The sequence below is a fragment of the Corvus cornix genome, chromosome 3 (genome assembly GCF_000738735.6).
Source record: "Corvus cornix cornix isolate S_Up_H32 chromosome 3, ASM73873v5, whole genome shotgun sequence".
Classification (NCBI taxonomy): domain Eukaryota; kingdom Metazoa; phylum Chordata; class Aves; order Passeriformes; family Corvidae; genus Corvus; species Corvus cornix.
This window is the reverse complement of record NC_047056.1, coordinates 27,028,235-27,042,250: the sequence shown is the minus strand read 5'-3', so window position 1 is coordinate 27,042,250 and position 14,016 is coordinate 27,028,235. Positions and strand designations below refer to the sequence as shown.

Genomic DNA, 14,016 nt, shown 5'->3' with positions numbered 1-14,016 from the left:
CATTTTCTTATGATGAATTATTTTAAAATAATTTCTAACTTCTTCCTTCTACTGTATTTTACAGCATAACTGGGATGTACATTTTACAAATATTTGAACTCCTAGTATCCCACAGTTTGGAAAACCAATTATTCTTACAGACATAGCTATGTCAAGATCCAAAAGCCTATGTAAAAAAAAAAACCAAAAAACTGAATCTGTTCCTAATTTCTTCCTGTTGCTTTTAATAGCTTATGCTTTCATCCTACAACTCACATTCTCTTGTGTCTTCTGCTCGCACACTCAGCATAACACTCCATTTACAAGTTCAGTGTCATACTCTAACATGCATGTCAGACATGTCAGCATAGTGTCTGAATCAGAAGTTGTGAGTACCCTGTGAAGTTTAAATGATGAAACATTTTTGTCTCAGAATGACATTCCTCTTGTGATGGAAGCGTTCTGCTGATGAAGCCATAGAAAGAACACAGGCACATGAAGCGATTCAATGCATCCAGCTAAGAGCCAACACACAGAAGAAGCTATATACAGAACAAGGGAAAAGAGGTAGGAAAGAAAGGGTAGAGAGAGAAGAGGATGTGTGTTAAGGGATGGGAGCAGAGAAAGTTGGGGGGGGGGGGGTGAATGAATGCATGCTCATATAAAGAAGGGAGATGTAATTTTATACCAATTCTTTCTTGGTGGCTCACAGAAATCATTAAACTGACTGCTAATTACAAGGGGTCTACCTCCAGTTTCCAGGAAGAGGAAACTAGCCCAAGTATTTCATGGAAACAAATCCTCAAAATCCTTCACTTTTCAAAGTGCCAAGCTTGTCTATTCCCCTTATGACAGATACTTATAAATTCTGAGGTTGCCACATTCTATTATGTGAATGTACAAATACCTAGGTTTGGAAGTAAATGCAGACAATGAATAGGAAATATGATATGGGTAGGAAAGGTAAGAAATGTGTTGGATCTTCTGCACTTGAAAACAAACCCATGTGAAGTGTCAGGGCCAATAGTACAACCCAGTATGCAAACATCATACCAGCGTTAATAAAAGATGGAGATTAAGAGCTGCAGCTAGCAAAGATTTTTATAAAGAAAACTAGATTTTTGATGAAAGGACCACTTTCAAAGAGATTTACTTTCCTCAGAAGCTGTGATGTTCTGCTGTTTGCTATATCTCTGGAAAGGAGACGCCTTTGAGAAATTTCCCTTTGAATCCCTTTGTATGTGGGAAAGCCAATTGCTTTTAATGGAACTTACCACTCAGCCCTGGTTCCTAAACATTTAATATTCCTTTCTCAATTTCTAGTACTCTTAAGACCTGCCTTTACATGAATGCAGGGATATGACAAATTCCATATCCTCATCTTGATGTTTCTCCTCATGAAATTTGAACCTATCTGCCCCTCAGATCATTACCTCAAATCAAAACTGATAACCTGAAAGAGGGTAGGAATACCAAGGGAGAAAACAGAGGTCAGTTAGATCTTAAGAACTCAAAGGTTTTACTAGACAGGACAGATTTATACTACAAAACCTGTTAAGCATGCTGCTTGTGAAAGCCCAAATTTATCACAAGCAACAACAGGCTGCTAAAAACAAATAAAAACAGAGAGGAAGCGTGAAATGACAAGATAAAGGATTTAATAAACACATTAACATCAGGGTGAAATTTTTCAAAGCGAATCCTTACTTTTAATAATAAAGCCTATCCCTAAATGCATTCTCCATCCCAGCACAACAAAGTGCACTTCTTGTGTGTGTGTGTGCATGGATGTTGAAGACTAGAGACTGGGGCCAGTGAGGGAGGTTCAAATAGATGCAGGGCACTTGAAAGCAAATCAGAATTTGTCTCTGAAGAGCCACTTCCTGCTGGTGACTAAGCCTTCACCCAAACAGTCAAGAGGAAGGGGCATAAGCAAAGCATTGCAAACTACCATCCCGATTGTATCGGAGTGGAGACAATTCAGACAAACAAACTCAGAAAGTGGCAGGGAGTTAGAAACCAAGAGGAAAATCTATGGCACAGAGAGGAAAGTGAAGAGATTGCACCGATCTGCAGAAAGGTCACCTCTGGGCTGCATTGTGCCAAGCTTTCTCAAACCCACTTTATTTGGACTACAACACAAAACTGGCACACACAGCTGGCGACTGCTGCAGAGGCTATTCAAATGTTAACATTCTCAATGATAAACAGCCAAAAAAAAGTTCTGTGTAAGCAAATAGGAACAAACAACTAATCTAAAACTGGTTGCCAAGAGACAGAGGATTTCAGCCAAAACCATCCCAAAGCCCCAAGAATACTTTATTTTTGATCAAAAAAAGTACCTGTAGATGACACCATGTTGGTGAAGAAACATGAGTGCTGATGTGACCTCTGCAGCATAAAAGCGGGATCGAGGCTCGTCAAATTTGCGTGAGCGCTGGATTTGAAACATTAGGTCTCCTCCATTTACATATTCCATGACGAAAAAGAGCCGGTCCTGAAATTAATTAAACAGTGGTATTTAGCTAATTTCTTTTAGTGGCATAAAAAACTGTTTGAAGCTACACATGAGGTGACTGGAGCATTTACATCAAGAAATAAAAGGAACCAATGCTACGATTCTGAAAAAAGAGACAACCAAAACCCCCCAAATCTAAAGAAAATGAGATGAGTCTCAAAGTGAGAAATGAGAAAAAGGCAATCAAAATAGTGTATTAAACAACAGACACACAAATTTCCACACATCAACAAATACATATGGAATTATAATCAATGCCATATAATAATAGAGATACTTAAGTGATGTTTCTTTCATAACTTAGCCATAACCATGAAAAGATAAGTCAATTTTATTGACTATTATTATTATTTCAATCTCCTTCTTTCTTCACTTCTCTCTTACCAGTTACTTTGTCTGCAAAGCATCTTCTCCAAATAATGTAAAAATTATTTAGAATTGTTAAGCTATAGAAAGCAGTGCTGCCAAACTCAAACACTTATATGTGTTTTTTTTAATTGCTTCAAACTTTCATAATGAAATAAGATTGTATTATTATAATATGTATCAGGTTCTTTTTATTTTCTTCTAATGCTTATCACTTCCCTGTTCAAGCTTTCAAGCCTATTTCCATGATGGAGGACTAGAAACAAACTTTCCTTGAGAACAGCAACTGAGATTCTCAGGCAGTCATACGATTAACCCAAAAGTTAAGCACGTGTTGAAATAGCCAGAACTGAAAATATCAGTAAACTAAAGATGTGCTTGGCCTCTTGAACCATTTATTATGTAAACTGGCAATGCAGGTGAAGGCATAAGGAAAGAAATGACACACACCCACTTGATATAATATAGATCCTAATTTTTTAAGTGTTTCTTACAAATTTTCCTATTTTTCCCTAGTCTGTACTAATACCCCTAAATCTTCAACTCCTTGCCCGCTCACCCTTGGTGAATGGCTACTTCACATTCTTTATTTCCTTACTGTTAATGATCTACAGCTATATGCACATGAGTTTAGTTAGAGGTGGAGGTAGTCCTGATGTGATGTGACACAGACATTTCTTTCCCTGGTCACATGATTCACAGGTGTGTGAGCATGGGACTTCACCCCTCTGCAGCTCTGATGTCACACTGCAGTTTGGCTCTAGTTCCTAGTGCCTGGTGTGCTGGGTTGAAGAAAAGGAGACAAGATGTGACATTGCTTTGGACAAGGAAAAACAACAGAAGATCGAAGTTTAATTAACCTCCCCCTAGTGAATCCAAGCCTGCAGATTACATAGTTTATACATATGAATCCAGAAATTCATAGATGTTTGTCATTTGTCCTTAATCATCTACTCTATGACTCAGACTCCGAGCATAGCACTTAAAAATACCCTTAAACTTAAGTGTGTGCATTAATCCTGCTCATTAAGGCCTGAATGTTGTACTTATCAGGGATGCTTCCTGGAGGAGGCTAGAAATGTTTGTCTGACTTTTTGCTGATTACAGAAAGAGGATGCAGAAAAAAACTTTGTGCCTTTCCTCCTGCATCTTGGGAACACAGAGAATGCCAGACTGGATGAAATTTGGAAAGCCAGGTGAACTGGCATTCTTGGTAAAACATTGCTAATGACTTTGGTTCATTTTTCACCATTTTTCTTACTATCCCCTAGGAAGGAAAACCTCCTGAAGAATAGCATCAAAGTTTCTGGCTGCATCATACACTCAAAAGAGCATGGATTCAGAGCCATGTCTTTGTTCTTTTTGTAATGCTCAATACTGCTGATATGAAATGCTCAAAATCATAGTGCAGACCTTCTGACATTAGTGTAGGGTTTAACTATAACCCTTTTTGCTTCTTTAAGCAAAAATATGGGTCCTGGTGCTGTCTGTCTGATTTATCTTCGGAACCAGTAAGAATTACAGAATTATATTAAGAATTATATTAAGAATAATAAGAATATAAAGAATTATATCTTTTAAAAGAAAATCTGATAGTTCTCAGGTGGTCTCAGGATTTCAGAAGCTAGAGCTCAAGGATAACCTCAATACAGTCAGTTTTGTGATGAAGCCAGTCAAAAGCATAGCTGTACTGCTACTGGAATATACCGTAAGAGGATACGACATCCCTAAGAAGAAGATGTGGGCACTGTCCTTTGTTAGGCTTCTCACTGCTGCACCACAGACTGGGTATCTCTGAAGAGCAGTTTCAAGTATCCCTTTGCAGGTCTTTGCCTAAGATTCTCTCGCATGGACACAGTTCAGTGTTTCAAGCACAAAACCCGTTGGACTGGAGGCTGAGGAGAGCACGACTAACACTTGGCGAAAGTAACTTCTAACACTTGCTGAAATTGAGCTTTCTTACATTGCTATTTTAACCTTTCTAAAGTCAACAGTCTGGACTTGAGTGGGCTCAACAAGGAAAACGAAGCTGCAATTCCCATTCTCCTGAGCAGCCATACTCACTCCCAACGTTGCTATCATTTTGCTGCATCTGTGTGACAAGTGGAAAGCAAACAATGCTGATGCGAAGTGACGGTGCTGTGCCTTACAGCTGTGACTCCCAAATGGTGACCCTCAACTTGTCATTGAGCTGGGAGCTCCTGCTCCCAACAGTGATAACACCAGAAAAAGGTGGATTTACACAATTGTATAATGAGGGCCATCTCCTAACATGTCAGGATGGATATACTTTTTTTTGTTCTCATATTAAATACTCTGTGCTTGATCCAAACAGAGCCAATGCTTTTTGTGACACTCATTAAATGCCTAATTGCTGATTATAAATGTCAGAAATTGTGTTTAGTTAAAGCTTCAAGTTCTTTTATTGTAGTCCAGTCTTTTTTAGGTCACTTATGGTTTAGCTACCGGAAAATTTAACCTGGACTCTTTAGCAGAGTATCATGTCACCAGACAGTCTGAACAAAAGGTTTAGCAGTATTCCCTGAGCTGGACATGGATATCTGTCAACTATCTATCTATCTATCTATCTATCTATCTATCTATCTATCTATCTATCTATCTATCCTCTTTCATATCTTCCTTATTGTGCACATCCCATTCTCAATTTGAGAGGGTATTTCTGACAGATTCTACAGCTTACTTGACAATCTCATCAAAAGTATACCTACTAAAAGCTGAATTAACAGCTCAGTAAGTGAATTTGCTCTGGTATTGAATTCTTCTGCTCACATCTGTATTTCAAGTCACTTTTCCAGTTTTCCTCAGTAAATATTTCAGTTGTCTAGTGAAAATTCCCAGAAAAAAAAAAAAAGTTTGAAAGTTCTGTTCTCTCTTTACAGTGAGTCCGGGAAAGCCCACTAGCATGGAGTAAACAGTAAGATGCACAACATGCACAAACACAGCAGACTAGAATTTCAACATTAGAAGGTGTAATCTTTTTTTGATGAAATATATTCAGTCCTTATGGAAACTACTTTCTTAAAAGCACTCTCTGGTCTTTCTTTTTGGTCAGGACAATGATGTGATTATCTGAGACTCACATTTACTTGAAAAGAAGATGCAAGAGAAGAAAGAATATTTTATGAATAGGAGCTGAGATTGGCAAGTCTATATATTTTATTTCCGTAACCTCAACAACAACAGACACACTACTTTGATTTTTGCACTCAAACTTTTTTCCCGATCTTTCATCAAAGGTTAATGTTCAAAATACAGGCTCCCAACCCTCTGACTCCTTCCTTTCTGTCATAATGTGAGCACACACACAGAGTGACCCAATGAGACCTCAGAGTTCAATGCAGAGGATGAAATCCTCTCACAGGTAGTGAAATAACTGTATTATTCCTGATTCTATGTATCTTGGTACATGTATCACCAGGAGTTATTAAAATGCTGAAGTATGAGAATATAAAGTGAACACCCTTAAAAATTATACATTAAGGGACAATGCAGCGTTTACTCAGTTAAAAATGAGATACAAGGTATGACTTTATTCTCAACTGTGTTCCAAGAGAAAATTGAATGGGTTTGGTTTGGACTGCATTATTTTTGAACTTTGTTTTCATAACATTTGGGAAGTATGTTTTGATGAATAAAATAAATGTAAAGCAGTCCTGGGAACTCTTTAATTATATAAACTGAAATAAAAGGCAAAATCACAAAGACATTACAGATTAATCCTCTCTTGGCACCTATAAAGCAAAAATAGTACTGCAAAGAAAGCTAATATGTTTTCTGAAGTAATTTGATTCTGTTTCAGGGTTTATTTTAGCCCTTAATCATACCTGCTTTTCCTCGAATTTCTCAAAAGATATGGTTGAATGAGAATACCTAAAATAACAAATGGAAAGAAAAGCAGAGCAGAGTGCATGGCTAAGAGATTTCGAAAGAAAACTGGATATGAAATAAACAGGATAGAAATCAAAACAAAAGAAGTCCAACTCTGTATTTCCATAGGATTTTTCTGACCATAAATGTAACTCCTATATTGGAATGCATAATGCCTGTTTTAATATCTCTATGATTTGAGTCTCACCTCCCAACTTCCTTAATTGAGAGTCTCCTGCATGCTCTGTGTCATCAAAACTGGACACCAAAAGCAACCTCAGTCTTCGTTCTTATCCCTGTATGGAGAAGTAGGCTTACTAGTTAAACTAGAAATCTTGCTTCATCTCTCTAATTCTACTCCTCTAATTTTGTCTCAGTTTAATTTTTCATCCTTCTTGACATTCGAAATAGCCACCCCTTGATCTACAGTAAGTCCTTCAAACCAATACTTCACACTTCATTGTGATTATTGTCATTCTCTGATTTTCAGCTTTATTTATATTTTTTTGTTTATATCTGACTAAGTATTACGTGCACTCCCTGCCACTTTATATTTACTTGGGTTTAGATGTTATGAATTTCACTGGATAGAGGTTCTTTTTTTTCTTTTGGAATAATGTACATGGTTTTAATTGGGAAAAGGAGGGGAGATTTCCAGAAACATCAATAGCAATAAAATCTAAGGACATAACAGAGTCAATCCAGCTCCTCTTTGTGGAGGTGTGATTAATGACCAAGACCTTCCTTCTAGTAAGACCAGATAATCTTGCCAATCAGTTCTGATTTAACAGATGACACTATACAGTCTATTAGTTGTTTAGACGTGGAATAATACCATTGTTAAGGAACAAGCTTCTATGTAAACCCTGTATGAAAGGTTAGGCATAGAAAGACTTTGATGTATTGTTTACATTAATTATTGTGTAGATCTTAAAAGACTTTTAAAAAATTGTTATCAGTCATTAACCCGTCTGTCCTTCATTTGTTTTCCAATTAAAATCTCATTAACATTAAATTGCAGTCTAAAGACAATCCACTGATAGACATAAAACCATGTACAATTATCACTTCAATCTGAAGAACAGAAACTTTTTTTTTCCTTTCAAATGAGTCCTAACAGCTGGGGGACCCAATATGCAGTTCAACATAGCCTCATCACTGAAACATTACAAAACAAAAATAAATCATGCAATCTGTCTCCCAGTGTCAAAACAGAGCTGTGCATCCATGGCACAAGTCGGAGAACAAATCTTTCCACTACTGTTTTTTGTCCCCCAGTTCAACTTTTACAATACTTAAAATCGTTCAGGAAAGGCAGTGAACATGGACTCAAGCAAAATTCACAATTGATAAATCTTAGTGGCCTACTCCAACAACCATCTTTTCCTTATGTTTTCATACAATTGGCTGTGAATAAATTTTTCCTGCTGGCTGTGAATAAATTCTTCCTGATTCTCACTAGTTCCCTAAACTAAGTTCTTTTTATGAATACAGATTTTTCCTCCCAATTTCAGAAAGTTGTATTTGAATTAGATTTCTTCAGAGGCCCCTGAAAGTATCAAGGAGACTAATATGTGTATTAAATACAGGTAATGTAAATTAGTTCACATTCTAGTAGAGTACTGTTACATAATGGAATATGTTTAGCCACTAAAATTGTTGCAAAACAAAAGTCAAAGATACAACTTTTATTGCTCAAGAAGTCAGGTAAATGTATCACCTTGGTATGCTCTGTAAGATGATATTTTACTCATGTCATGCATGTATGGAATTCTTCTTCAACTAATACAAAACGGTGATTACTTAACTCTATTTAAACAGGATGCTCAAACAGTTTATTTAAAATTACCTAAAACTACAGCAACTGTCCCACCCCTCAGAACTTAAATAAACATTTCCTGCTTCTGATGGAAATTGCACAGGCATACTGTACACAAAACTATGTGCAAACCTTCACCACCCTGAGACGAAGACTAACCAGGATGGCAGATTCATTTTCCACAATCCCAGCATTAGGAGGGAAAAATATAAATCCAAGAGAAAAACCAGGTACAACACTAAAGAAAACAACAAGAAGCTCTCTCATGTTCTTGTGATTCCTTTTTGAAGTTCACAGTAACAATCTCCAACAGGACACTACGACAGGTTATCTGTCTCTGATTGCAGTGTTTATAATCGGGGCTAATTGTGTTGTTTTTCCTGTTCTGTACCAGGGCTTTCAAGGAGTTCCAAATAAGAAGGGGACAATTTCTACGAATCCCATATTTCTTAGAATAAATGATCTGTACTGATCTGTACATGATAGGAACTGCTATCTTAAATTTCCCATGAGATACCCGCATCTTTCACTTAACACAAAATGCACATGTTCAGATTTGTATTAGAGGATTTTTTTGTCAGCTGGACACTCCAAATTTCTCTCAAGCTGGTGAATACTATTACAGTTAGGGCTTATTGCTCAGTTTTACTAAGCTTTGTGCAGTTTTTAATTTCAAATTCATTTTTTGCCCTTGAAAGAATTGCCTCAAAGTTAAAACTTAGACCAGAGAGAATCAGAGAACCACATAAAACTGGATAAAGAAGTCTTGCAAGGTCATCTAGCTTATTCCACAGCTGACAGGCATGATCAGCTGTACCTAACCCAAGGGGAACTAACCTTTTCAATGCTGCAAGGCAGTCTCTGGACACCATAAGCCAGAGATCTAAATCTGTGAACCTGAACGGCCCTGCTGAGTGGACTCAATTTGGCCCACAAAGAGCCAGAAGCAGGAGCCTCTGCTATTCTGGTCTGCCAGAGGGCAAATGGGTTTGTCTGCATTCCACTGCAGCCAAGCCTCATTTCTGCCAGAAATGCCCTGCTCCCTTCTCAGTCCCCTTGTCAGCAGCAAAAGATGGTAGTTAATAGTATTCCTTGAACATACTCTGCCTCGCAGGTCAGAAAATTGTATCAGTTACTGAAAATAAACTGATCTTCTCCTAAAAATCACCACTGATAAGCAGCCCTTCACCTCCTCTGGCAGTCTGTTTCAGTATTTATAAAAGATACCACTGGAAATCTTTCACTGCTGCAAATCATTTGCATTACTTCTTATTCTAATCTTACTCAAAGTATCAATTCCTAGCTGTGCTGGAAGTTATATAATACCTCCAGAGAAACAATTCTGTGCTTTCCACCTTTGTTTCTTATAAAAAGAACCAGTTACTTTTCTTGATTTTACAAAATTGATTACACAATATTCCTATTCTGTTTGTAGAGACCTCAGATATTATGTTAGTTGAGAGCTTGTGGCATAAAAAACACTTCTAAAGTCTTGAGAATGGTTTCAAATGTAGCTGGCCTTGAGACACTCAAAAATCCCTCTCTACCCCCTCATACCATACCATGTGAATGGACAGAAAAAGCTACAAATCAAATGCAATTAGTTTTCAAACAGTGCTTTCAAATTCAGTACAGAGATTCTCAAATCCTTTACAGTGTCTTACTGTAAAGACTTGCCTTGCAGCATGTACTCAGCTGTGAGTTGTATGCCATAAAAGAATCCTGGTATGTCACTTTTGTCATGGGAGACTCATGTTGCCTCCCTATGGAATATCAATGGATGCTGGAACAAAGTTTTTTGGTTTTCATGCCCATAACACATCCCATAGTATTATTCAGCAAGGAAAATGTGGCTAGTATTATGTATCTTGAGATAAATTGGCTGGCTTGGGTGGGGGACTTAACTACGTGCAAGCAGTAGGTCACAGAACCAGGGAAGTAACAAGTTAATGATTCAAAGCAGGAAACATTATCCAGGACCTCATGGACATCACCTATTCTTTGCAAGAAAGTTCAAGGGATCATTAACTTTTACCTAGACTGGCACTCAAGAAGGAAGTTTTATTTAATGGCAGTTCCAAAGACATATCCAGCAATACTCTAAAACTGTCCAAAATGAAGAGAAGCCAGCCTGTCCCAAATTCATAGAGAGTGAAAAAAATGTGCCATTTGTTTATCACCTCAGCACTAATACTTCTAGAAATTGTTTCAATTGTCGAAAGACTCTAATCCCACATTACTCTGGCAAGCAAAATTCACTGCTGTTGACATCACTTGTGAAATGAACAGGTCTTCAACTGTACCATAGATGCTGGAATATGAACAAGCATGGCTATGAGTAAAATCTATACTCCAGACTCTGCAACCATCAATCATATATCGCTCAGAATAACAGATTAACATTACCTGCCTCACACAGACCTTTTTCCTGAGCAATTTATGAACACCTGATCCTGAATACAGTCTTCCTACTGTTTTCTCAGATAATGAATTTTGTCAGATTATTATCTGGACCGAATTTACTATGCATTGGATTAGCTGGTGTATCAGGCTCACACTAGATCTAGTAAAAAGAAAACATCATCCAAAATTTAATTAATCCTGTTTTTTAAAAAAATATATGAAATTTAGAGTAATTCAATGTAGCACAGAAATAGCAGGTGGAGAGTTGTCAGCTGGCTCTCCTCCATAGAGCTCTCATTTTACTCACTGAGAATATGACATAAAATTCTATCTCTGAGTTGCCTGAATAGACAAAAATTTCATATAAAGACCCTAAAATATTCTCATGTGAGTGCAAATATGTTCAATGTTTTACCTCCTTCCTGCTTTAAATTAAGAAGAATTAAAATTTTGGTTGTTGTTGTTCTTGGTCACTGATGGAGGTTATACCTCCTCCCCATGTGAATGTTTTCTATGTGACACCTATAAAATAATATGGTATCTAATTTTCTGACACAGTATCTACAGGGCTTAGGGGTGAGATTCTCTTTAGCTCAAATAGGGTTTAGATCAGGATTAAATTTTGAATGCTGTAATATGTGGAATTTATTAGCCAAGGGCATGCAATGAAAACGCTGAACTAATTATGTGCATTTGCATTTCATCAGCTCAATCCCCCAGCTTCCAACCTTAGACATGAACTGACACAAAAAAACTTCCAAATTTGGGAAAATCTTCAACCCCAAATTATCCTGGAGGGGTATGTGTTGTGTTGTCACTGGATTTTTCTGGGAGCTGGGGCAAACCTTTCAGTGTGGCCCCAACTGCATTGTTGGTAGCTGTGAGCTCCACGGTGAGCTCAGGGAAGGAGCACTCCCTGGGTAGCAACCCTGCTCCCTGCCTGCCCCCTGAAAGCCCAAGCTCCACGAGCAAGGACCCCAGAAGGGTCCCAGCTGGTGTAATACAGTTATTGCGTCCTTCCTCTCATATAAGGGAGAAACACAACTGGAATCCTCTACAGAAATGGTGTGGTTTGTAGTTGTAGTCACTTCAAAAGGGGTATCAAGTAGGAAAAGCTTCTCAGGCCATTTCCCTAATACCTTCATTTGATGACAGATAAGCTGAGAAAAGCGCCTTTTATGAAATTCTTTGATCTCATCTTCTTTTGGTGTTGTTTGGAAAAAAGAACTGTTCTGGTGAGATAATTTTAAAGACCTCTCATTTAATGGCCTGATGCACATGGCGGAAAATTATATCAAGCCTGCAAAATGTCATTATGCAGAAAATGTTACAATGTGCAGGCAGCTATTAATACTCCTTTGTTCTGATTCTTATAGGAAAAATATAAACACTGTCTTCCAAATAGAACTAACTTTAAAGTTTTTGAAGGCACCTCAGAACTTCTAAGAACAACTTTTAACCTGTTTATATTCTACCAGGGAGCTTAGATAGAGATGGCACATGTCATAGGTGTCTCCTCAGCCCCTAGGCTGGCTCTGGTACCTTCCTTGTCTTTGCAATTCCTGTTTTCTTACGCTGTTTGGGCATCTAGTTTATGTCTTCGAGCACACAGGGAAACATATCAGATGCTACAAAAGTAATAGGGAACACTCTGGGGAACGCAGCCAGTTGGTCCAGCAGCGGTGACATCAGAAGGAAAAGGAACCCAGTTAAGGAAGATAACGAAAATGACAGGACAAAATACTCATCCGGCAATGAATTTCTCAGAAATTATCCAGTATTGTGAAAAAAACCCAACCAGAAGTAATCAGCTGAGTGGGCAAGTTCTTATGTCACAGCCATGATACGCTGCTAACAGAGCTCTTTGTTTCCAGGAATGCAATCAGCTGACTGAAAGGCAGAAGTCATCTTCTCAGATTTATGCACAACTGCCAGTTGTGATCCTAGAGGAATCTACAATGACTTCACCAATGAGTTACTTGTATACAAGCTATCAAAAGCTGTCTGCTGAGAAATGACTTCCAGTCACATACCTCAGGACCAGGCATACTGAACCAAAAGGGGCAGACTACAGCAGAAATACGTGAGCATATTTTATATTTACGTTTCTCAGTTTACGTGTTCAGAATTTGTTAGAAAAGAAAGCATAAATGTATAGGTATTTCCTCTCTCCCCATGCAAGAACAAATTCTTGCCACTGCACCAGACTGTGAAAGAATTTTCTTGCATTACAGAATTTAGCACTGAGAAAACCTGCTGCTTTTTCTAGCTCAGAACTCTACTTGCCCATGAACACTGTAGAACACATTGGACACTAGAGAGGGAAAGAAGGCAAAACCAACAGGCACAAAAAGTTATTCAAACATTTGATATGTTATCCTGTAAGTTAACTTGCCTAATAGGAACTTGATTTGAACAATAGTGCATTTGTTAATAAAGAAGTAAACCAGAATTCTCCAAAAGCTTTTAAACTTCTTTTCCTCTAATGTGGAAATGAGTGTTAGAAAAACTCTGCTGCAGCAGGGCCAGCTTCCTTACCTACTGCCTAGATATTCCATTTATGATGCTCTATGTGTTACAAGACATTTGCTACCAGATATTCTTTCTTAAATTGTTATTTCAGACGAAGTAGAAAAAGAGCTACGGTGAAAAGACTGGTTCTTCCTCCACAGATGATATTTTTCCTGAGAAAGAGTAACCAAATGAAACTAGGAAAATGAAGTATGAGCATCAAAGAGAGGGCTTTTACCAATTTTGTAGTACAAGCTTCTTATTCTAATAATTTCACAGTCTGTACAAGTTATTCATAATTAGTGTTTCCATCCTTTGCATGTTCCTCATACCTCCTTACTCTTATAACCAACTCAATCACTTTGCACTAAGGACGAAATCCCACCATTATTCACTGATGCACCCAGAAGAACACAGTATTTTGTATTCAGCAATTTTACACAAGCCAGAGTGCAATAAAACATTCTCTGGTCTTGTTTTAGGACTTGATTTTCTAACTTTTGTACGTTAAAGCAGGCCACTGACTCCTACA

General features: G+C 37.7%; 1 protein-coding gene across 2 annotated transcripts in view; it reads right to left on the bottom strand.

The window, feature by feature from the left end:
- The window catches only part of PRKCE (protein kinase C epsilon), a 285,568-nt gene that overhangs the window by 51,854 nt on the left and 219,698 nt on the right, over nucleotides 1-14,016 (bottom strand). For both annotated transcript variants that reach the window (XM_010393699.2, XM_010393697.3), the window contains exon 11: nucleotides 2,322-2,476. In XM_010393699.2, coding sequence (XP_010392001.1) covers nucleotides 2,322-2,476 — 155 coding nt within the window. The remainder of the gene's footprint in view (nucleotides 1-2,321; nucleotides 2,477-14,016) is intronic.